This window comes from Marmota monax, unplaced genomic scaffold (assembly GCF_021218885.2).
Source record: "Marmota monax isolate L192 unplaced genomic scaffold, Marmota_monax_Labrador192_F-V1.1 WCK01_AAM20220418_F8-fsc00003, whole genome shotgun sequence".
Lineage (NCBI taxonomy): Eukaryota > Metazoa > Chordata > Mammalia > Rodentia > Sciuridae > Marmota > Marmota monax.
This window is the reverse complement of record NW_026694084.1, coordinates 34,718,065-34,742,424: the sequence shown is the minus strand read 5'-3', so window position 1 is coordinate 34,742,424 and position 24,360 is coordinate 34,718,065. Positions and strand designations below refer to the sequence as shown.

The 24,360-nt window shown below is 40.3% G+C and overlaps 1 protein-coding gene across 2 annotated transcripts in view; it reads left to right on the top strand.

The window, feature by feature from the left end:
- Adcy8 (adenylate cyclase 8) overlaps positions 1 to 24,360 on the top strand; it is a 229,979-nt gene that overhangs the window by 137,959 nt on the left and 67,660 nt on the right. For both annotated transcript variants that reach the window (XM_046464767.2, XM_058585739.1), the window contains exons 8-9: positions 7,995 to 8,192; positions 22,568 to 22,668. In XM_046464767.2, the coding sequence (XP_046320723.1) occupies positions 7,995 to 8,192; positions 22,568 to 22,668 (299 nt within the window). The remainder of the gene's footprint in view (positions 1 to 7,994; positions 8,193 to 22,567; positions 22,669 to 24,360) is intronic.

The window sequence follows — 24,360 nt, the reverse complement described above, 5'->3', positions numbered from 1 at the left end:
TATATATACATTCGTCCACTGAAGGACATCTAGGTTGGTTCCACAGTTTAGCTATTGTGAATTGTGCTGCTATGAACATTGATGTGGCTGTGTCCCTGTAGTATGCTGTTTTTAAGGCCTTTGAGTATAGACTGAGGAGAGTAATAGCTGACTGCAACAAAATCCAGGATGCTGCAGATTCCTTCTCTGGACTCTGTGGGGAGTGGCTCCAATGTGTAGGGACGGGTGCTCTTCAGGCTTAGTGCTCTTCTGTTGGACCTGGAAAGTACCGTAAGGACTAAGAGTTTCCCTGAGAGCTCTATATGCTCACTTGGAATCATGGTTGAGCCTTGGAAGTTTAGCCAAGCTGACCACCTCATATCCAATGACCCACCAGTAGAATGAACTAAATCAAGGGGTCACGCACTGAATGCCAAGAAAAGCTCACCAGAAAAAGAGTCTTGGTGCTTAAATAATCCTGGAACCCATACCCCCAAAATTAGCAAGTTGTTTTCATTATTATTGAACTTAGGGGCACTCAACCACTGTTAATATGGGTTGAAAGTCATGAGCTTGTTAATATTGGTCAAAAGCTTGCTAATATTGGTTCAAAGTGATGAGTGCATTTATAAAGGTCAATTGAGTAGCAGACTAGATCCTCTGTGGATCACCAGAACTAGGGGATGCCTTACCCTGACTGTTTTATTTTCTTCATCATGAAGACATTGATATTTTAGACACATGATGATTAAGGCCAATCAGAGGATTTTGCAGATCTTTTAATCCAGACAATATTTGGAAAGGCAGTTTTGCCTAAAAGTGGCTAGTACCAATGGTCGCAGTGCCTGGGCCCTGGACTTACATTGTTCACTTATGTTGGGGGTTGGAAATGAGGCCACAGAGGGGTGCTGAATCCTCCAGCAGGCTTTGTTAGAAATGTCTGGACTATTATTTCAGCAAACACAGGAGACATTCTGACCCTTGTTACTGTGATTCCTGGAGCAAAATCAATGAGACTATTATAAAAATTACTTAAACCTCTTCCCTAGGAAGAATCCCACAGACTCCATCTCACTATAATATATCATTAGACATTCCTTTGCTTTATTTGGAAGATGGATAACATCTTAAATGTCCAGCAAGAAAAGTAAGTAGGATTCCCATCTAAAGCAATGCATCAAACAGACCATTTGGAATTGCTATTTTCTTTTCTCTTTATACAGACAGGAAAATTGCAATGATCTTCACTAATATATCTTGCTCATGAGGAATGGTCTAATTTGCTACCACCTTCATTCCCACAGGAATGAAAAATTATTACATTTAGGTTCTAGGAGATCCATGAGGGTATTTCCCCAAGAGTCACCCAAGACCATGTTTATTCAGATACCACTCTCTGTCTGCTTAATGGAAAAAGACCACATCTCACATCTCTGCTCCCTATTCTCAGATTTGAGGAAAAAAATAATTGTGCCTTTTTCAGACACAACGAGCATTTGTTGTGAGGCCCTGAAAGCAAACCATTGCAGATTAGATCACCTTGAAACTTTTCAAAGAAGTGAGCTTTCTTAAATAATAAATGATAATTATTTAAGATGTTGAGTATGTAAATTAGGTTGATTCAATTATTCCACCATATGCACATGGCATAACATCACTGTGTGCCCCATAATTATGTACAATTATAATTTGTCAAAAAGAGAACACAAAATAACTTTTTTTAAAAGTAGGAGCCTTCTCTTCTGAAGGTTGGACTGGCATTTTAACAAACAGTATGGGGGGTATGGCTCCAATGTGTAGGGACGGGTGCTCTTCAGGCTTAGTGCTCCTCTGTTGGACCTGGAAAGTCCCATAGGGACTAAGAGGTAAGATCTCTGCCTTTTCAGCAAGTTTGGTAGGCAGCAAGTTTGAAATGGTGCTACAGAGGACCCTATCTTCCTTGACGTGGGTGATAGAAGGGTGGCCCAGCAATTGTCAAAGGAAGCCATTGGCCCTACTACTTCTGAGGGCAGGCTACGGTCTGGACCTGGAAGCCAGCCATCTTTGGGAAAGGACAGCTCCTCTCAGTCTAAGAGCAGGAAGCCCCACAGCCATGCCCTGAGCTTGCTGGAGCTGCCTTCCTCTCCAGGTTCTTCACAAATTAGCCACAAGCTGGTGCACAGTGTGAGGCCTCTGTCACAACTACTTACAGACAAATCTCAAGACTGCCCTGTCCACCTCATAGGGAAGCTTAAAAAAAAAGATGAAGCCCTTTCACTAGTGATTTCAATACTCTCCTGCAAGCTGGCCCATGAAAATGTTCAAGCTGAAATTAGTCTAAGATGTGGTTCCCAGAAAAGGCTCAAGGTTACTACTTTTCAGTATGTGGTCATGGGTGCTTAGCAGTGGTGCCTTAACAATGGAAGAAGCAGTCTCTGGTTTCCAGAAATCAGAATGAAGCCACACTGACAAGCATCACGGATACTCTTGCTCTTGGCTAGATCAACAAATGTCATCTTTCTGCCTCTACCTCCTGCCAATCAAATCCTTGGCATTTGATTGAATAGTGGAAAAACAAATTACATATATATATATATAGTTTAATAAACAGACTCTCTTTATATTTGGAGTTTACTTGGGAGAGAACAAGAAAAAATAAAGGGACTTTTTTAGGGAAAAAGAAAAAAAATCAGAAACACTGCCCTAAAGGTAATTTCCATAGAGACACTCAATCTTTCCTCCATCCATTCATCTATTCATTCTATACACACCTACTAAGAACCTACCAAACTTTCCAGGTGCTAGAAACTCAGTCTAGATAAGGCATGGTGCCAGCCTCATCAGTATAGGGGAACAAACACATAAGTAGGCAACTTCAACATAATTATTGTGCTAAGGATAACTGCAGACTCAGAGGCTTCCTGAAGGAAGAAATGTCTGAATTGGTTTTAAATCAGCATTAGGACACACACCTAGATGCTGCACATTCAGATGCACGAACTACAATGAACTGGACAATTGTTTAACAGAGCAGATTGGGTCATGTGCCTAATCTCCAGTACAGGGTATCCCAGCACCGGGCCTGATATACCATCCAGTAGTTCACACATGGCCCGGAAAAGCTAGAAAGCATTGTGTGGTGTGGAGAAACATGCTATTTGTGCAGCAGTTGGGGAAGTTGAACCATTTTCTTGGAGAAGAAAACTTAGGACACTGGAAAGTTTCCACATGGAGATGACTAGATCTTATTCAGAGGTCATAAACTGATCCAGGAGGTGATAGTTGTGGGGCGGGGGGAAGCAAGCAAGAGCTTTGGAGCATGGTTTTCTGAATGGCATTTCTAGAACATGAAAATCAGTTCAAGAAAAAAAGGGTGTTGAGGTCAAAATTTGGATAATGCAGAGTTTAAAAGTTTCTTTTCTGAGAAACTTTTCAGTGTATTCTGAGATTTCCAAAAGAAGATATAAGATTTTGTTCATTCAAAAATTGTGGATTTTTTTCCACACGGCTACAAAATATTAGGCACTGGCCAGGCACTGGTAGCAAATCAACAAGAGAAAAACCCCGTCTCAAGGAAAGAGTGAATTAGGAGGATCCAGTAATGAAATAGATCCCTCCAGCACCAAAACCAAGCTAAGTCACAGTACCTACCAGAACGCTGTAGACGGTGGAATTGAAAGACATGATCTGTAAGAGCAAAGATAGTTTTGACCAGTAAAGCTGGATGTGTCCAGCCAATATACTTTTAACCTGAAATCTTAGTGGGAAGAATTTATTTGCTGTGACAAATTGATAAATGAACATCAGAATTTTGGGCCATCCATGAAGTGATATGATCTATAGGACAAGGAAGTCTTCAGTGGGTGCAGGGATAAAAAACAAACCCTGAAGAAAAGATTTCACGTCCTCAACCAGGTGATGAGCTTCAGAGAAGCCGTGCCTTCCCAGCCCACTCAAATACGGTTCACAAAGGGCCACGCAGACCCTCTGGTTACAATTTCACTAGCGCTCCAGACTTTCAGGCAAGACCCTACCTACAAAGTTTGGCTTCAGAAGGAACTGAGCTTTGATCTGTCTTAAGCTCCTGTGAGGGAGGAAGTGATTTCTGAAACCTCTAAGGAGAGCATAGCTCTTGGATAGGATGGACTAGGAACTGCAAACCTTTTCTGCAAAGAAACTGTCATGACAGGCCACCTGAGCCCCAAACTGATACTTGTACTGCCCCTATTCTGACCTCCCAAACATCAAAAGTCCCATAAATTATTAGCAACATTTACTTATAAACACAAAATCTTTATAATATTCTATTCTAACTTGATTGATCTGCCAAGTATATCAAAGTAAATAAATGAATATACATATTTAGTATTATGTATAAATTTAATATACACCTTATACATTGAAAAATATATTTGAAAATATGTATTCATTTTTTATACACACATATGACATTATAGTCAAAATTCTCATGGCAGTTTTTCATTTCTTTTCATTTAATTCACTGTTTTTTCTTATTCTCTAGCCAGTTATTTTTGTGAATATACAGTCTCAGTAGTTTGGAGTCAATTTGAGACTGGAATCCTATTTGAAAATTTAATCTGCTTTCTTGACCTAATCTCAATATGGCTCACACTGGTTCTGCAAGAGTAAGAGAGAAAGCTCTAATCTATTAAAAAATAGCTCACTCCAGTGCTTTCTACATAGGTAAACAAGACACGTGTTATATTTCCTCAATACTGCCTACAAATAAATCACTGGAAAGAGATCAGTGTATGGATTTCTGATGTTGGCAGTTTATCTCACTAAGGTAAACCCATGACCAAACTTTAGTCTCTACTCATGAACAGGGGCTATCACATAGAAAGCCAAACCACAGTCACCCCCAAATCATGTGCCCTTTGCATGTGCATTGGGAGTTAAATGAAAGCAGATGACTACCTGATGCCCCTTCCTGATTTCAGTTTGCTTGCCTTCTTGAGCTGACCTTGGTATTCCCATGAGCATATGTGTCCTGAATGGGCAAGATGGGTGCTAGAGAGATTGCCAGCCAAACAGCATGTATAATTGTTACATGAAATTAACAGAGCAAATGATTAGAAAAGAACATCATTGAGAATTGACCACCTTTATAAAACACTAATTATTTGCAAGTTCAAAGCCAGCCTCAGCAATTTAGTTAAGCCCTAAGCAACTTAGGGAGACCTTGTTGCAAAATAAAAAATAATAATAAAAAAAGGGTTGGGGGATGTGGCTCAGTGGTTAAGCACCCCTGGTTTAATCCCCAATATCTATCTATCTATATGTATAGACAGAGATAGATAGATAGATAGATAGATAGATAGATAGATAGAAGTTATTATGAAGAATAAAAATAACCGCTTGGACAAGAAAAGAGTTCTCCACCACAATATCACTGATATTTTGACAAAAGGGCCTCCTTCCCAGCTAGTAACTGTAACCCAGTAGCAGCAATGAACGATAGAGGGATGATTCCAAATTCATGTTCATTTAAAGCAGCCACATGGACAGCCAAGAGGAATGGTGAAGACACGGGTGCTGTAAAGGAGGAGATGTCATTAGTCTTTGCCTTGAAGAAAGGGCCAAGGGCAGCGGAATACTTCTCTGAACGGACAACTGTCATAAAGCCCAGGAAACAACATCTATTCTTAATTTACAAATGTACTTTACAGACCAACGTCAGCCCCCAGTGATGACATTTTCAGCAGCCCACATGGTTAGGAGAAAAATAAGGGAAAAGATGAGAATTATTCATTCAATTAAATTATTCAATGTGAAAGATTGTCATTATTCTGAGAAGACAGTATCATTCTCATTGAAAAAAAGGAAGCTTTCTTTTTTGAAATCACAGTCATGTTTGAGAGCTGCAGTTGTGGCTATTACTGCTGCCACCACTGCCGCCGCTGCTGCTGCTGCTGTAATTTAAACAAACCAGTCACAAAAATATTTTATGAAACCCTCCTGCTCTGTAAAATCCAAAAGCCTTAGAGCCACTGAAGGTGTGAGGGACTGGTAGGCTGGATAAGCCTAATTTAATTCAAAGAAGGGAAAGTGTGCTAAAAAATAAAATCACTGAAAGCAGTGGAGGTGCCTAAGTATGCCTTAGATAGATATTTCACCTCGTTCTTTTCGACCAGCTCTAAGCACTTCCAGGGAGCATCTGGCATTCCGGAGCCAGAACACAAGCCCAGACAAGGACGGCCTGTGTGTCCTTTCCACCTCCTCTCAGATAGAAAACTAACTCCTCTCATTTCCCAAGCTGTGTAGATGGAATTTCTGTCCAAGGAACCAATGTGGCATCCACTGAGTGACCGCCAGTCCACATTCCTCAGCTTTCTGGGATGCCGCATGATCGCATTTACTCCCAGGGGCTCAAACCCTCTGGCCCTGCGTGGATCCTGCTGTTCAATTTTCTGCAACATTGGTTTCTGCTTCCTTCTCCGCACTCCTGCCCTCTCCTTGCCTCTCATCCTGCCATACCTCCCCCTAACATCTATCTTTTTCTCTGTAGTGGTCTCGCTGAAATCAACTGCTTCAGTACCCTAAGGGCATAGATTTTGCTTTCTCACGTTGGCACATTCAACTCCATCCTTTATCCTAGGGGCTGGAGAAGAGGGCTTCAGTAAAAATCTACTCAGGCTGAGGCCTGGCTATAGAATTCTTTACAGACCTCAAATTTAGATCGCAATGATTATCCCTTTGAAGGTTAAAAGGAAGGGTCTAACAATACCACAGGGAAAACCCTTGTCATACAGGATGGATGACTACAAAGACGTCAAACCCCTGACCCCAGCTCTATCCCTGGAACCAGTGGGTCTCACTCAGCCAGAAATGAGCTGATGGCTTGGAGAGCAAGTCTCTCCAAGGCTCCAGGTATGAGAAGCTTAGGCAGGAAGATCTCTAGGGTCCTCCATCTCCCATGTGGCCTCCCTCATCTCAGCCTAGCCTGCGTTCTAAGCATAGCCAAACTGGGAGGCTGTCAGAGCAGAGCAGGTGTGGTGGGTGACATGGGTGGCTTTCACTTCCTCATTCTGGGGATGATTGCACCATCTACCTCCCTTCAAGGAAATCTCTTGAGGGGATGGGATGGGTTTCTCTATCCCTTTATCCTTTTAGGTTCTTTTTTTTTTTTTTGTCAAAGAAGCTGTCTCAAGTTGGAGCTGGAGTGAGCACTGCACTTGGCTAGAGAGTTGGTTGACTTCATCACTGGCCTGATGAATCCCTGGAGACAAGTCCCACCAGCCAAACCTCGTGTGTCCTCCCACGCCAATGCAGTTGCCACATCTATACCAGTCACCAACCTCGGTGGCTGCACCCTTCCTACCTCCGTTTGTGTGACCCTGTGAGATGGTGGGAGACGGGAACTGCTTGCATTTTTTTCCCTAAAGGAAATTATACACATATATCTATATGAGCATATAGATATATAATGATCTCTGCTGGGCTGAGACATATTTGTAAAACTTAAAAGTTTAAAGAGTAGATCCAGGCACATTTGAATCTCAATTTATGAACGCTTTAAAAGAAAATGCAAGCCACAAGACCCCAAGTCTCTCCATCACCATTAAAGAGAAAGTCCACATGAAAAATGTAGAATCTACTTGGTGGGAGATGATCCATTTTGTGGGCTTTTCAGATGTTCTACCTTCAGTTTGGGGTTTTTGTTGGTTTGGTTGGTCTTGATTTCTTTTCTCTTTCTCTTATACCCAGGATGTGCCTGGTTAGAGAAAGGGTCGTTATTAACATTCCCAAGGCAACAACTCTCCAAATGCCTCGAGCACAAGAATTCAGTGCACCTACATAGAGGAAAGGGAAGTGTCCCTCTTGATGTGGTATTTTTCTGGGTTGTGTTTCTCTGAACCAAATGCTAACTGATCAAATTTTGTAGGTTTCACTGAATACAACTGCATGGAATGCTATTACTGTTTGCAATGCCACATGATATAAAAACATTGCATTTCTTTTTGATCCAAAGGGGACTAGCAGGTTTATTGTGTTTGCATGTGCTTCCCCCCTAGACTCTGGCTGCCCTAACAAGAAATTCAATAAATCTGCTTCCAAACCATCTTGCACAAGCTTTGCATGTCCAGTCTGGGCCTGAGGAAATTAACAAGAGAATAGAACATACCATCGACTTGCGGAGTGGCGATAAATTGAGAAGAGAGCATATCAAGCCATTCTCACTGATGTTTAAAGACTCCAGCCTGGAGCACAAGGTAGAACTGAGTGTCCACAGTGGCTCTTTTTCTGAAGTAAATTGTTGTAAATGTTCATGGGACTAGAAAGAGCACCCAGGGGCCATGGTTTTGGTTTCTGTGTTTCTCCGGTGTTCAGTTTGGTTTGATTTGGTTTGATACTGTCTTTTCTTATTCTCTTTGAAAATCATGAATAGACTGAAGGCCCTGAAAGGAGGATGCTACTCAGATGAGAAGGCCCCAGCTTTGCTCTTAAGCCAAAGATGGACAAAAGAACCAAGAGTCCTTAACTCAGTAAATCAAGAGTTTCATCCTCTTTAGAATGATTAAGCCAAGTGGCATTAATGTGCATTTGCCTTTGCTTTTATTAGACTCACATTGGCTGCAAACCTGGCTACAAAATATATGAGGAATTCCCATAACCTGATGTCAGCATATGTGATAAACACCAGCTTTCTCAACTGTAGACATATGCTATTCAATTTTCCCAGTTATCTACTGGCTGAGAGCTCCCCTGACCTAGGTCTAGCAGAAATAGAGATGTTGAAGATCCCACATCTTCAGGGTTGAATTCCACCTTTGCCACTTCTTTGCTATGTGACTTTTGATTAGTGAAGTAAACTCCGAGCGTGAATTTACAACAAGGATAATGAACTTGCCTCCCTCTCATGTCATTATGAAAGACTCTAGGTCCATGCCTTGATTAGGTGAAGTTTTCAAATATGGCAGCCATCACCATGTTGATGACTTTTCCCATGCCTTCCCCCACCTCAGCTCTGAACTGTTAAGGAGGGTGGGAAGACAGGGTGCTGCCCTGCTTAACTGGGCTGCTCCTTTGCACTGATGAAAGCCGACAGACCTTCCTTGACTGAGCACAGGAGGTGTTTGGCATCTGCAGGAGCCTCCAGCAAGAACAGCAGGGAATTTGCAAGCAGATTTGGGGAGTTTGATCCAACACTCCGTAAAGCTCCAGTGAGCAATTCTTTTGTGAGTTTGCTCAGCTGCCTGTGAGATTCTGCTTTCCTTGGTTTGGGGAATTCACATTTCTCTGCACATTCACCCTTCCCAGTGAGTTTCTCTGATAACAACCTACAGATTGCAAACTCCAAAATTAATACCTTTGCCTGTAATTCCCAATTCAAGATGCATTGTGTCTATGTACTAGCCAAACAGAAAGAAAAGAAACATTTTGCCTCTCTTGGAGCCCCCAAAATAGCAGGTGTGCTTTTCTTATTCATAATAAGATTAAGGACTGAAGGTGTAAATTAAATGCAGTTTCTCTCCTGATTAATACATGGAAGGAGCTAGAACAATAAGCAAGGTAGCTTGACAAAGAATCTTCCCAATTAGCCATACAGATTCTTGTATCCAGAGCTACACAAAACCTTTATTCTTTCAATCCTGCTAAAGATGTGCTTACTTCACTAATGACCTAACTCCTACAGACTATAGTTTCTAGTGTGTTTTATTTAATAGTGTCCTCAACTCATGTGTAGCTGTGCGATGCTGGAGAAAGAATGGTCCTACAGGAGGCACAGTGTATGTGAGGTGGATTACTGAGACTGGAGAAGTCCTGACAGGACAATCAGTGGGCAGCCACCTGAACAGACATGGGACTTACCCACTGATGCTCCAGCCATCCACCACCTGGCATGGGCTTTGCACTGAATAGGTTCCCCAGTGGCAAGGACGATGAGCACGTCAGAAAACATTCACTTCCCCTGTGTCACAGAGACTATCCTTATTGACTTGTCATGAGACTCTTTCTATGGACTAGGTTACTGCTGAGCAGATAGCACAGAATAAGTAACATCCATTGAGCATATACCAACTACAAGGCACTATTCCTAAGTTGTTTGCACAAATTGACAAAAAAAAATACAAACAAAAACAATACAGTAGTATTGTATCTTAATCAAGTTTAGGTTATCTTATACTTGATGAAAGGATACACAGAGAAATAATTATGACACCTACCCAAAGTCAACCTGTCATAGGGTACTAGGACTGAGTCCACTATCACACCAGAGCTAGTATTCCTTCATTTCACTGTCCTGCCTGGAACCCCCAGGACCTGGAACCCTGGCTCTTGAATGGAGAATACAATGTTCTCCATCTTCTTTCTTTTGAAACTTTGGAAGGGTTGAGAGAGAAGGGGCTAGGGGCAGAGGTTAAATAGAAAGGTCCTAAAGCTTTATCAAAGGCAAGGCTCTCCAACCGTAGGATTCACTAATCAGAGAATAGGACCAGTGTTCAGCTACTCTGTGGGATTGTGTATGTCAGCTTAGTGCATCCTTAGTGTCATCACTATGACACTGAGAAGAGAGAACTGAGTCTTCAAGAGGTTAAGCAGAGGTCATGGAGCTCAAAATCCAGCTACCGTATTTCACTGACTCTAGGTGCCATCAGCTGACAGATGTTCCATTTTCTATGCAGCACTCAAAGAAATCACACAACATGAGGAGGCTAAGAGAAAACACAAGTATACACACACACACACACACACACACACACAGAGCTGGCCTTACAACCTCAGGATAAAGATGAACAGAAAAAAAAAAAAAAAAAACCCAGGACACAGTGCGGGGAGGGAACCCAGGTGTGCACATCCAGGTGCTGATTAGATGAAGAGAAAGAGCTCCGGTAGCATCTGCACAGGTTTGCCGCCTGAGTTCACACTCTGTGGTCTAAAAAAAGCCTCAGACAAGAATCTAATTGAAAGTGGTACTGGTTGATATTGCCACCTGGTGGCAAGCAGAAGCAGGCTTTAAAAGGCTTTAAGACTCCACTGAGAGGAAGATGTTTAAAGTGTGTATTTTAAACATAGTATCACATTTTAATTACCAATTTGCATACAGAATTTATGACTCCAAAACCTCTTTTCTTCCCACTGCCCTACCCTGGTCCTCAGATGCAAGTTTGGACCATAAAAGCATATTTTCTAAACAGGAAGGTGGAAATGATTGTACTCTTGCAGTTTTTGTGGGAAGGAAAGTCTTCATTCTGCTTGAATGATAGGAAGATTTATGCATAAGGGGCCTTGTTTTCACGTCCACCTTTATGAGTGAATTATAGAATGCAAAGCTCCACTGAAACGTACAGAAATATCATCAACATTTCCCAGTCAGGGACCAACAGTGTCATGTGTACAGGATTTTTATAAGAAACTGAAAGAAGACATAGGTTAAGATGAAAGGAAACTGCCTCCCTTCCTCTCAGAATGTTCCGTGCAAACTAAGAGCCAAAAGACCCAGGTTGATTTTGATCTGGTCCTATTTGGTGGGTTCCGAGGACCAAAGCTCGGCTCATACTCTGCTGTAGAATTCTAAGTAGCTCACAGCCCGTCTCCCCTCCCCTGCCCCCATCCCCAGAAACTATGTTTTAGGTTCAGCTTCAGAAAACAAGCCCATGACCCCTGTGGCTTAGTCAAGCCTGAACAACACATTTTACACTTTCCCTCCCCTAGTCCTTAGTTTCCTCAACTGTGAAATCAGGACATTGGACAGCTCCACATGTCTTCCAACAACCAATCGTGGTGACCCTATTGACTGGTGTTCCTGGAACTGTCAGAGTTCAACCTTATTTTCCCAATGTCATTATGAGTAGCATCTCATGTTTCTTCAAGATTCACCAGGGCTGAGCACAGTGGTGCATACCTGGAATCTCAACAACTTGGGAGACTGAGGCAGGGGATAGTAAGTTTAAGACCAGCCTCAGCACTTAGACCCTGTCTAAAATAAAAAATAAAATGGACTGTAGATGTGGCTCAGTAGTAAAGCATCTCTGGGTTTAATCCCTATTTTAATAATGATAATAATAACAATAAATTTTAAAAATTTTAAAAAACTCATCCAGGATAGTTTTCATGTGGCAAATCACAGAACCCAAGACTTTGACCTGGCCAGGTTAGAATTAGTACATATCAATATTTTCACTTCCCAGCAACATTTTGAGGACTTTCTGGCAGACTCCTGGATAGGGCAAAAGGGCTAACCTAATCACCAAAGGCACCCTCAATCCCTCCTAGATTTCACAGATGAATCTTTTGCCCTTCTTTAGTGAGGCTACATATTTCCCAAGCAGGCTGACAGATCTCAGGGGCAAGCAAATATTGGAACTACAGTGATCAGGTGTAGAAAACAACATATTCATCAAATGCTGTCAATCATATATATATATTTTTTTTTTTCTGTTCAAGGGTGCATTTTCACTTACAAAAGTGTATGCCAAGCATATAAGGCAAAAAGAAGAAAATGAAATCTCTTTTGATCTTTTAATCCAGGATAAGCACTGCTAGCATTTGGGCATCTGTCATGCTGGTCTTACATGAGTTTGCATCTGTACACTCATCTATGCACCTTTCTATAACAATAAAGCATGTGTACTCAATGCTTTGTAGTACAACATTAGGCATTCTCTTCTTAATTCTTTTTCACATAATTATTTGATTATTAACTACTAAATAATTTTATTAATTAAATACTACTTCATTCTGTATTTACCATTCTGGGGGGTATTCAGTTCTTTTTTATTATTATTATAAATTACAAACTATGTTGCTGCAGCCATTGGCATAGTTAAATCACACATCCATGCTTATTTCCTTTGGATAAAATCCTAAAGAGACTAAAGGAGTATGTATGTTTTCAGAACTTGATATGCATTCTGAAATTGCCCTGAAGAATTATGCCTGTACTTTTAAGAATTGCCAATTGGATAAGAAGCAAAATGCATCTACTTATAATTTTGATTTTGACTTTTTTTAATTGAGGTTGAAGTTCTTTCTGCATATGTTTTGATCTTTATATTTCTCCTTTTGTAAGTTGCACATTTGTCTGAATTCCCATCTTTTCCTGTGGTACTCACCTTTGTTTTACAGAACTTCCTTATCTGGTAAGGAACTTAACCCTCATGAGATTATTTATCTTGGGCTCTTCCATTCAGAGCACATACAAAAAGGTAGTGTTTCTTGGCCTCTGATCCTCATTTCTCTTCTAGAACTAAATTCTGAGTGAGACTTAGGATGAAGAAGTCAATTATTGCAATTACTCTTAGCCAGACTCATCCTACCTGACATCTTTAGAGGCTCAGGAAAACTTACCAACATAGGAACGCTAATGTGGAATAAAATCATTAAACTTCGTGTCCCTAAAACAATACCATCACCTTAGAATGAGATACCTCCTTATCTTTAACAAAAATTAGTATATATTTAATATATATGTATAAAAATATTATGTATTTATGCCTTTGATAACTTTAGTGACTTAAGTGTTAAAATTCACCTATATCACTGAAGACTATATTTCCCTCCTTCCTTCAATACTGATATCTTTCAGCTTCATTTTGAAATATTTTCCTGCAAGAATAGGCCTCTTTTTGTCTTTGTGATATATTCATGCAACAAAACTGTCTTTTTCCTTGCTTAATAATTTTCAGACTTGAGAATCACTTGGGGATCATGTATGAGCAGCAAATACCTTCCCATCACACTTCTCCCAGGATTCTGGTTTTGCAGGGGGGCGAGTCTACATTTTGAGAAAGACTCTCAAGATTGTTACTCTGAATTCTTGGCCAGCTTTCATTATCCTTGGATGATCATGGACACTTGGGATGGTCACTTACCAACTTCTTCAGAAATCAACTCATATCTGAATGTTCCCTTGTCCACACTTGAACCAAAATGGCCTTCAATAGGTCTAGAGGGGATATCTCTGTAAGGCTCAAAGTGGCCCCAGAAACAACGGACCTTGGTTCGAATCCCACTTTGGAAACAAAAATAGACATAAAGGACTGTCGTTTAATTTACTGATCATCAGTAGATACAGACAAGTAATTATCAAATGTCCATCTAACTCACAAATATTTAGTCTTCAATAAGACAAATGAAAGAAAATAGACTTGATTGCTGAGCTGCTATGACTTGAACCCAATTCCTGCCCTTGCTGACTTGGAACTGCAGGATGAGGGGCTTGATCTCATTGAGATGTTAGTCATCATCTGCCCCTAGAAGTTGGTGTGAAAATTAGATGACACATATTCATATGGTAGATGTTTGAATGAATGTAATAGTCTTTCTTTTCCTTGTCTTTCTGATAGTATTAAGCCAAATCTGAGTGAGGTTAAATACTTATTTAAAATAAATCTCATATTTCCCCAGAGATTTTTAAAGAAATCAGATCATGAAAAATATCAGAAGGGGGCAATCTTAATGTGTCTTATATCCCAGGGTGCCAGGGTCCAAACCTTAAATAAATCTGATGAATTATAGATTTGTCACACATTGGTAGAGGGATTCCCATCAACACCTTCAAATCTTTGGAACAGAAGCAATGACCACCATAGTCCCGGGATGTATTTAAACATGTAAGCATCTTTTGTTTACCCTTTCTTTTAAGTGATTTGTTTAGTCCAGGTTCTCTTCCAAATAAGTTGAGAGAGATAGCCTCCCTCTCTAAAGGCCCTTGATATTGATCTTTCCCAAAGACTTTGCCTTTGTCCTAGAAGGAGAAGCCAGTAAAGGATTTTTATATCATTTCACATATGAGTTTCTTCCCTGCAAGAATAGTCTTTCTAGCCATACTTCTTGTGATTCCTGGAAATCCATCTAGCACACTTCATGTGCTTGGCTCAGTTTGTGCTCAACTTGTGTACAACCCAACAGGTATCTTGTATCAAGTACTGGAAGAAGACAGAAAGCCATGACCTTTGCTCCTGGGAACTTACACTGCTGTTTGTGATCTTGGGCCAGTCATTGAACTTCCCATCTTACCAGTGGGTGTCCTAATGGCCACCTCACAGACTTCTGTGCCAATGAAATGCAGCCAACTGATATTTATTAAATGCCTGAGAGGCTGCAGCAAACTGCAACTGAGACAGCAGTGTTACTAGGAAACTGATACCTGTCCCTCACTTATGACCATATCAGCCCTATCATGAATATTTTACATTTGTTCCCTCATTTGATTTGTTACAACATCCTTTTATGCAGGTATTAGTTTTACTATTAGACAGGTGAGGGAGCTTCAGTGAGTTTGAGCAGCTTTTCTAAGACCAAAATTTGTAGAAGGCAACAGAGCTGTAATTACAATCAAATTCATTGTGTCTGCTAAGCCCAGACTATTGCTAATGCACCTTGTAAAATCCTTTAGTTTTCATACTGCCCAGTCTCCATTCAGTTTGGAATGCATTGAGAAGGCAGGCCGTCAAGTACATGGGGGTGGGAAGGGGTTAGATGGCAATGGTGTGGCAAATACCATGGAGGAATTAAAAAAGCAAAATTAAAGTCATGATCATTTTATTTGTCCACTATACAACCCACACATGCACACACAAATGCACATACACATGCATAGAAATACACGTACACATCTTACAACTCACCACACATTCCTAGCAATACTCAGAACCTTTATAAATATAAACTAGAACAAGGGAACTCTACTACTGTCGCTGTATAAGCACATGCAAAAATCAAATAGGTGAACATGTAAATACATAAGACACCTTTTCTCTATGACAGTAGGAACAGGAATCAGGAGTCCTTGAACCATCTCTGAGCTGTGTGCACAAAATAAGGTGGGTTAGTTCAAACAGTCAAAGAACAGAGCCAAAAGTCAGAGATAGCCGCTTAACAATACCAAAGACACAGGAAACCAAACTGACAGTGAGCTTCATTTTTATACAAATTAACCATCAGATTTTTCTCATTTTTGGCTAACAATAACAACTATCATAATTATGCTTGATATGCACCAAGTTCCATGCTGAGTATTTTTGAAACATTCATTTAATGTTACTTTTTTATCCACCACGTAAAAACTAGGATTTTTCACATGAAGGAATCCTTAGAAAATTCTTTGGCTAAGTACAATTGATTTTTATTGTTCAGAATTTCTCTGTTTTCTCTGTCTTTTATAAAGAAAATCAAAGCCAAATTGAGGCTTAGGAGATTTCAGGGGAAAAAAATGTATCACACACTTTGAAATATTTCTTCCCTCTTCACATCAATTCTTATTTGAGTTATAAGGGTTGGAATATGGAAATAAAGAATGAGTTTGGCAAAGAAAACGAGGGTAGACTAATGAATGAACTTGTTGACTTGTTAGGATGTTGGACTCTGCAGATAAATAGTAAGAAAAAAATGCATGTTTTTGTCTTGGAAACTTTCAGATTTTTTTGAGTATTCTGCTTCTCATTTAGATGCATACAAGTGGTAACATGGGGATGGAACCCAGTGGACTCAGCTGTTCTCTTTCATTTCTCTAAATTCTACATGTCCAAATCATTTTCATGATCTTGTTTTTATAGCATTTTAAGGGAATTATTCCGCTGCATTATAAGGCCCCTCTTACGTTTTTAGTGCTCTAGTAAGTAACAAAATAATATGAGTATTTAGGCTTCCTCCTCAGGTACAAAGAGCAGGTTTCTAAGAAGCTTAGGGAAGAAATCCACCTCTTATTCAAACAGCGACCTTGTGAGACTTTTTTATATTCTTGATATTCCCATGTCAATTATTGCTACTTTTACCACCCGGTATGTCATCAATGACTTCAAGGGTCATTTCACTTGCATCTTTTTATCAGACCAATTATCCATTTCCAGTCCTATAAAGCCAGCAGAGTCAGAAGTACCAACTCCCCCCACAGTGATGCAGTGTAGAGTGGTAGAAGGCACTGACCCAGTGCTCGAGACTGTTCCAATGCCTTCTGTATAGATCTCATCACCATCTACAGCCCAGGGCTTCTAGTTGAAGAACACAAGGAAAGTCACAAGTCTCTCAGGCTCACCATGGCTTGAGGGACCAGACCCATCAGGAAAGGAAGCACACGCGTTCCTCCTAAAGGTGGAGGGTATGGGAAGAGAAAGCAGAAGACGGTGGGTCAGAAACTTGCAAAAGTTTTGTAAGAATTCTCTCATGTCAGTCTAATTCCTAACAAAGGAGAGCATGCCATTAGAAAATATGCTACCATTCAGGGTCTTCTGTCATCCTGTGGTGGCAGGGATGTGGGGGACATCCTCCCATCTCACACTTTTGAAGTCACTCATCTTAGATTTATGCTAGCATCCTTCCTTATGATTCAACCACTTGCATTCAAAGGTCAGACCACTTAGAAGGAAGTGTGCCAGTGAGACTCCACAGCTCACCTGTCACATGTAGAATTGCTCTCTTAGATGGTTTGATTGGACTAGACACAAAAATGGAGAAGAAAGATGCTATGTTCCAAAATTTAAAAATCATTGCAAATTAGATTCTTACTTTTTGTTGTAATTATTCATTTTATCCAAATGTCTAATTTTTAGGAAATTCTAAGCCACACAATTCTATATAATACATGAATTTAGCAATAGGATAGAAGCTGAATTTCTTCATTCACTTATACAAACTGGAAAGATTGTCCAGATTGAGACCCTTCTTGAATTTAAAACATATTAATTTATTTAATGAAAGGTGTGTTACAAAATTCTCTTTCTTCAAACCAGATTTATCCAAAGATGGAATGGGCTCCCAAGTAAGGTGTAATCCCTCCCAACCCTGGAAGTATTTGGGTCTGGGTTAATGGCTCATTCCTGACAGATATTACTAAGTGAAATCAGCATTAGTAAGTCTCTGACCAAGGGCACCAGACATGTAAATCTCATCCTCTTATAAGATTTTGCAATAGCACCCACAACTTAGATAAAAAGCCAGAGTATAGCTGTAGTTTAGACAACTAGTTAGATACTTGCTTTAAACGGAAGCATCCTCTACTTCTTGCAGAGATGTTAAGAATTTAGTCAGCACCTTTCAGCTTATCCTTGAAATAGAGATGAGGAAGGTGATTTCCATCCCCTTCACTGAGCAAGATTTTTTAAGGACTGCTTCAGGCACTAAAGAAGATTTTTCAGAACTATCTCAGAAAAGATTGGAAGCCGTGTCCATCAACTCTGCAGCTAACTTCACTGATCATCCCTCTAAGGATAAAACATCTGGAATGGGCTTCTTCTTCATTTGATCAGACTTGGATTTCTTGGTTTCCTTGTGAACCATTGACCCTCATTTCTCTGATTTCAATTCTGAAAATAACTCTCAAGAGGACTCAGGGGCAACATCCCCAGACATGAAGCAAATGGAACACAAATTCTTCATGCCCCAATTCCTTAGAAGGAACTCCAAGTCTGAACTTCTTCAAATCAAGTCAGAGTTTTCATTTCTGGGATGACTTTATCCTTTTCTATGGCGTTTACATAAAATCCACTATGCTTTTGGTTTCCTCCCATGTTATCAATTCACCCATCTGGGACTAAGGCAGAGTCTTTCATTTAGCATCACATCCTGCTGAGAATCCATTCATCAATGATGAAAACACAGCAGTGTCATTCCACAGGGTGCTTCTGAAGACCAGGTGCCCAATTCATGTTCCACTTTCATCCTAACCAAGATTTATATAGAACCAATTTTTTAACACATTCCCTTTTTATATATCTAAATCATATCTCTAATATATAGCAAGCAGAACTACCATGCATGCTAAGAACAAGGGCTAACCCTGAAGATAATAGAAGATAGTGCAGCCAGTGAGACCTCACACTGGAGTCGAACTCTTTGGATCCCCTTTTACAATAAGGGAGGTGAGGCTGAGTTGCTCAACTCTTCTAATCCTCAGTTTCTATATGTACAAAATGGAAATAAAATAAACAAGATTTTCCTCAAAGTCTTGTTGTGATCATTAAATGGGATCCTCCATGGAAACACGCAGTACAGTGCCCACTTCATGCTGGGAATTCATCATTATTCATATTTGTTATGCTAGGTATGTTTCTGAATCAACTCAAACCCTACAGATTGAAAAATAATAATATCCCAAATTCTAAATTAATCTCTCAAAGGAATTATTTGACATTTGTTCCAATAGCTCGCTCTTTTAATTTGTACGAATCCCATTTATAGTTGGCTTGTATACTGCCTCAGGCATTTCCTGCCCATAGACAGGGGTTCAGTGGAAAGAATTTCACTACAGTCAAGAGATGTGGCTTGTTGTGTGCACTTTCCCACCGATCAACTCATTCCCTTCTCTGAACTTTGAGGTCCTCACCTGGAAGAAATAAAAATTTCCAAGCTCCCTTCCAGTCCAAGGGCTCAGTGAATTATAAGAGTCCTATGGTCCTTTCCAGGACACCTTTATTAAGGGTCCTGGAGGAGCAGAGAATTCCACCTATTGCCAGTGAATATTTTAGGAAGCAAGGGTAAGAATAATGGCAGGTGTTTTCTCATTGCATGTGTCTCAAAAGCACATACATGAAGGCATAGTCCCTTTTGCAGAATTCTTCCTAATATGATGCACACATCAGTCAGCAACACTTTCAAGGTCCCCACTGAGTGCAAAGAATCGACAACATGTGAATATTGGAGTAGAAAATAACATTCTGGAAGGCAACACCATAGCTGAAAAGTACACTTCCCAAAGCCAAAAATATAGCAACAAAATAATCATAACTAATTGATTAACACAAACAATTTTGTAGGGTTATCATGTGTAAGGCACTTCTCTAATACTTTGCCTATATTAACTTATTTCATCCTTCCAATAACCTTTATAAGATAGCTCCTAATCATACCCACTATGAGACATAGAAAACTTAGTAAATGTTTCCAAGCTTGCATAGCTAGTAAGTGTTGGCTCTGGGATTCAAATCCAAGTAGTCTACCTCTAGATTATGTCTATGCTCATAACTAAATTATGAAATGGGGCCAGGTGAGGAAAGAACAGAGGGGACAAAAGGATTGTCTAACTTTGGCGCAACTCACTAAATATAGCTATGAATACGAGTATTCAGACCTTCACACGTCCAGAGGAAGTTAAATGACTCACTCACTCCTAGGACTCGGTACCCTATCATCCTGAGCCAATTAGAAGATTTCGTTTCATAAGTCTACTCTCTTTGCCTTTCAAAGTAACACTATGCTCCATTCTGAAACCTAGTGTTCTGTGGTTGATTGACACTGCCTTCACAAATATGATGAGGTTCTTCTTTTATGTGGTTGTGCTCAGCACTGGAGTTCAAACATGGAAATCATAGAATGTTTTAGCATTGCAGAATTTAGACGTCCTCATTTGACAGAAAAAAGACCAGAGATGAGAAGAAATTGGCTTTGTTCAAAGTGAAATACTGATAGATCTGGAGACAAAGTAAAGCTTCTGCTTTGTCTCCACAAGCTTGCTACCTGGAAAGGATGGAATCCAAAACTTTACGCAACTTTAGTCTGAACAAATGATCATGTGATATTTTTAAGTCATCAGTGAGAAACATTCAGGAGTCAGAGATTCAGGCTTAGAATCTATAGGAAGAAACATTTTTCCAATGAGAAAAGGAAAGGAATCCTTTGCCAAGGAGTGAGTTCTCGAGCCCCTTCAAATTGAGAGTACTAAAAATCCTGGAAGGCCTTGCTCTGGCTGAAAGAGAAGAAACCCACTTCCCCAAACAATGCAGAAAAGGTCACCTGATGAAAATCAGCGGATATTTGAGTAGACATCGCTGAGGTTATAAAAAAGACTACAGAATTGAGAAGGTAATGGTCCATTACAAATGCAGGTCCATTATAACTTTCTTATTTTGTTGTGATGATGATGATGATGATGATGATGACAGCAGTGGTGGTGATCATGATAGTGTTGTAGAAGAAGTGAAAGAAGAAAAGGATTAAGCAGGCCAAACATTACTGCTGTTGTTTTTTATAAAATCTCATTATTAAAATTACATTACCAAGCTGCTTTGAAATTAATCAGTCAGTAAAAATAATCAAATCTTATGCAATTGGTTGTCAGAAGAAATCCAGATATTGCTCTTTCTTTTAATTAACTTCTTTATGGCCTATTCATTTATTTTTAAGCAAGTGTGTTTTAGTCTCGTGCCATGTCCTTAGACAGCACTATTGGTAATTATCAATAACGTGGATTTTCTATGGACTTATCAGGATTGAGGATGGCTTATAGAGATTCTTCAGGGCCTTGTTCCTGGATTCCCTTCCAGACACCAACCAGATTGTCAGCAACTGAGCAGAAGCTTCGATGCAGGGGAGTAAAGAAAGATCTGTCTTACAAACAAGAAACGTGTGGTGTCTGTGCAGCACTGTGCACCACCCAGGCAGCTCAGCCACTGCAGGTCCCTCACAAGCCTGCACCATGACACTGAGCAGTCAGTTCCAGTCCAAAATCAGGACGACATCCAGAAATCAGCAAGAGAGTGAAAACCTTGTAACTCTACTGCAAAAACCACACCAACAACAAGTTAGACTAATTTTATTATTTTGCTGATGTAACCGAAATCTTATATTGGTATTGTGGACATACAGCCTAAGATATCATGACAGATCTATTTACCAGCTTCTTGGATAAGGTGACTCAAAGATTACAAAGTTCCTGTGCCAGGCTTAGCTTTCTATCTCTTCCCCTAATCCAAAACTAAAATGATCTGTATGCTGTGTGATCATCAGCAAGTTACGAGACATCTCTGGCATTAAGGCAAAATACAGGACTTGGTTTAGAGTTCTAAGGTCTTTTTGAGTTTTATAACCCTTCCCTGTTTTTGAAAGAAGTAGATTTTTTCTCAGCTAAGCAACTCCAAGATGGTTCTGGACACAAGGCTGGAGTTAGGAAAGTACATATTCAATGAAAGCCTTCCAGAAGCTTTTAAAGCTGGACAATGAAGTTACTGAGAGCTCTGGGTAATTGAAATAAAGTTAGCACCATTGCTCAGGGCTGCCTCGAGCAGAAAACAGAAGGGTATTGAGCATGTTGGCCCATCAGTCTTGGTGTCTCTGCTGGGAGACAAAGGGCTATTCCTAGTTGGAGATCTCCTGGGGTACTTTCTAAGATTCTGTGAATTTATTTATTTTCAACAGTTATTTAAAAAAAGAAAGAAAGAGAGAGAGAAAGAGAGAGAGAGAGAGAGAGAAAGAGAGAAAGAAGGAAGAAAGACTCCCTGGGAAAATATTTCCCTATATGCCCAAAGCTGACAAAAAACAAAGCAAGGTCCTTAAATGATTTAAATTTACTCGTGGAGAAAGCCAACGTGAGCTTAACTTGCTGCATATGTAGCTGTGTGCTGTTCTGTTAGGATGGTACTCGTCCACAGGGAGTGGGGAGGGCCACACAGGCTCATGGAAAGCCCCTCACCTGAGACTCTTCACGAGGCCGGCTGCTGTCTTTTTCCCTGGCAGGCTGCGGGGAGGGTGGAGATCGTGCACAAGAAGGTTTATGAAACTACAGATTCCTCTGAATTCTTTTTAAAAAATTGAATTGCATTATTTTTTTTTCTGTTTCCCCCAACCTCAGACACTGCTAAAACTTAACTCTTCCAAAAGCCTAACTCTGCTGCAAAGTAATTCATTCTCCTTGTTTTTCTTTCAATTGCAGTATTCTCAAATGAGGGATGAAGTATTCAAGTCCAACCTGGTGTGTGCATTTATCGTTCTTCTATTTATCACGGCAATACAAAGTTTGCTTCCTTCTTCAAGGTAAATATGAAAGGACTAAGTTATCAGGTGCAGTGTCTCTCCTGACCCTCACTGGGGCAGGGCAGCTGACCTTCCCCAAGGGTCAGAATTTTAAATGACTGGATCCAAGATCCATGCCAAGATGTCTGACAATTCAGTATCTATTCTTGATTGTCTTACTCTATATGAAAATCTCATTGCTCTGCCAAGGCAAGACTCTTTTGCCCAATCTAATGAAAACAATAACCAAAACCAAAACAGATCTGACATTATTGGGCACTGCACCCACAAATGCAGAAAGCAACTGACTATCAGATCCTCAGTCACCATTTACTTGTTCATTTTTCTATGTAAATTATTTATAAACACAGCATCACTTCTTCCTGGGTCATAAAAATTGGCACTTTAACAATACTGCAAATACCTGTATGTGGTCCAATCACTTCTAAATACTCTATACAGAAATTCAAGAAATCCTCACTGCAACCCTATGAGGGAGATACTGTGATCACCATCACTTGAAAGAGGAGGAACCTGAGGGTCAGAGGAGTGCAAAAGTTGCCCAAGGTTTCACAGTTGAAAGATGCTACGCTCTGTATTCGAACCCACGACGCCCAGCTCCAGAGCTAGGGTTCTTAACAAGGGCTGGGGCAGGAAGTGCACAAGAAGAGCCTTGTGATAGTCAATTGGCTGTTGACTTGACTGAATTCAGAGAAACCAAGATGATTTTTGGTAATGCACACGTCTTGGTGTCTCTGTGAGTGTGTTTCCAGACACAATTGGCAGCAGATCAGAGACCAGATTAGGTAGGACCTAGCCCTGAGCATGTGCAGAACCATCCGATGGGGGAGGGATATGGGAAAAGAAGCAGAAGCAAGGGGAGCCTTGGGCTCCACCACCGACTGATCTTGAGGGGTGCGTTTTGTGCCTCTGCCATCAGCGGCGCACAGCCTCATTTTTTGAACATACACTTGCACCAGAGACTCTCCAGGCTTCTCATGGCTCTGATCTTCGGGAGAAGCCTGACTAAACAAGCCCAGAGCATCCTGTCCTCCAAGAAAGCCGGGAAACCAACAAGCACCAGGAGAGTCAAAAGGACTCGAAGCCACCAGAGAAGCTCCCGCTGTCCAAAGAACTCATAAAGTGAACTTTAGTAGAGATCATTTTTAGAAAGTTCAATCAGAAAAAACCCCAGCAAATATATGGAATGCCATAAATTTATTTTGATATTTTTTTAAGTTGTTCGTCTGTGGTGGGAACTGGCTGATCATCTTGAAAACTGATGAACAAGTGAGAAACAAATATTTTTTTTCTTCTTTCCTCTGCACTGTACCACAAAATTACTGAATAGTAGGTAAAGGGGATGTCACAAAAAGTGTTCCAGCTTAAAAAAGGTTTTAAGAAAACAAAAGAATTAGAATTTCACCATTTTCCAACCCCCAATGAATTAGTGGATCTATGAATCTAGTGTCAAAGAATGCTATCAGCACAAAAGGGAATGACAGCCACACCTCCCCAGGGAAGAACGTGATATACTACCTGTGGTCTTACCAAGGGATTGAGCCTAAGTCTGATCAGACCTGTGAGTCCAGATTCTGCTTTGCAGAGATTACAGAGGGTGAGGACCATAGGAAGAGTGTAAAATCCAGACAGAGGTAAATACTGCTGGTGAAAGGCACATATCTTCAATAAATAAGTTATAAGGAAAATAAA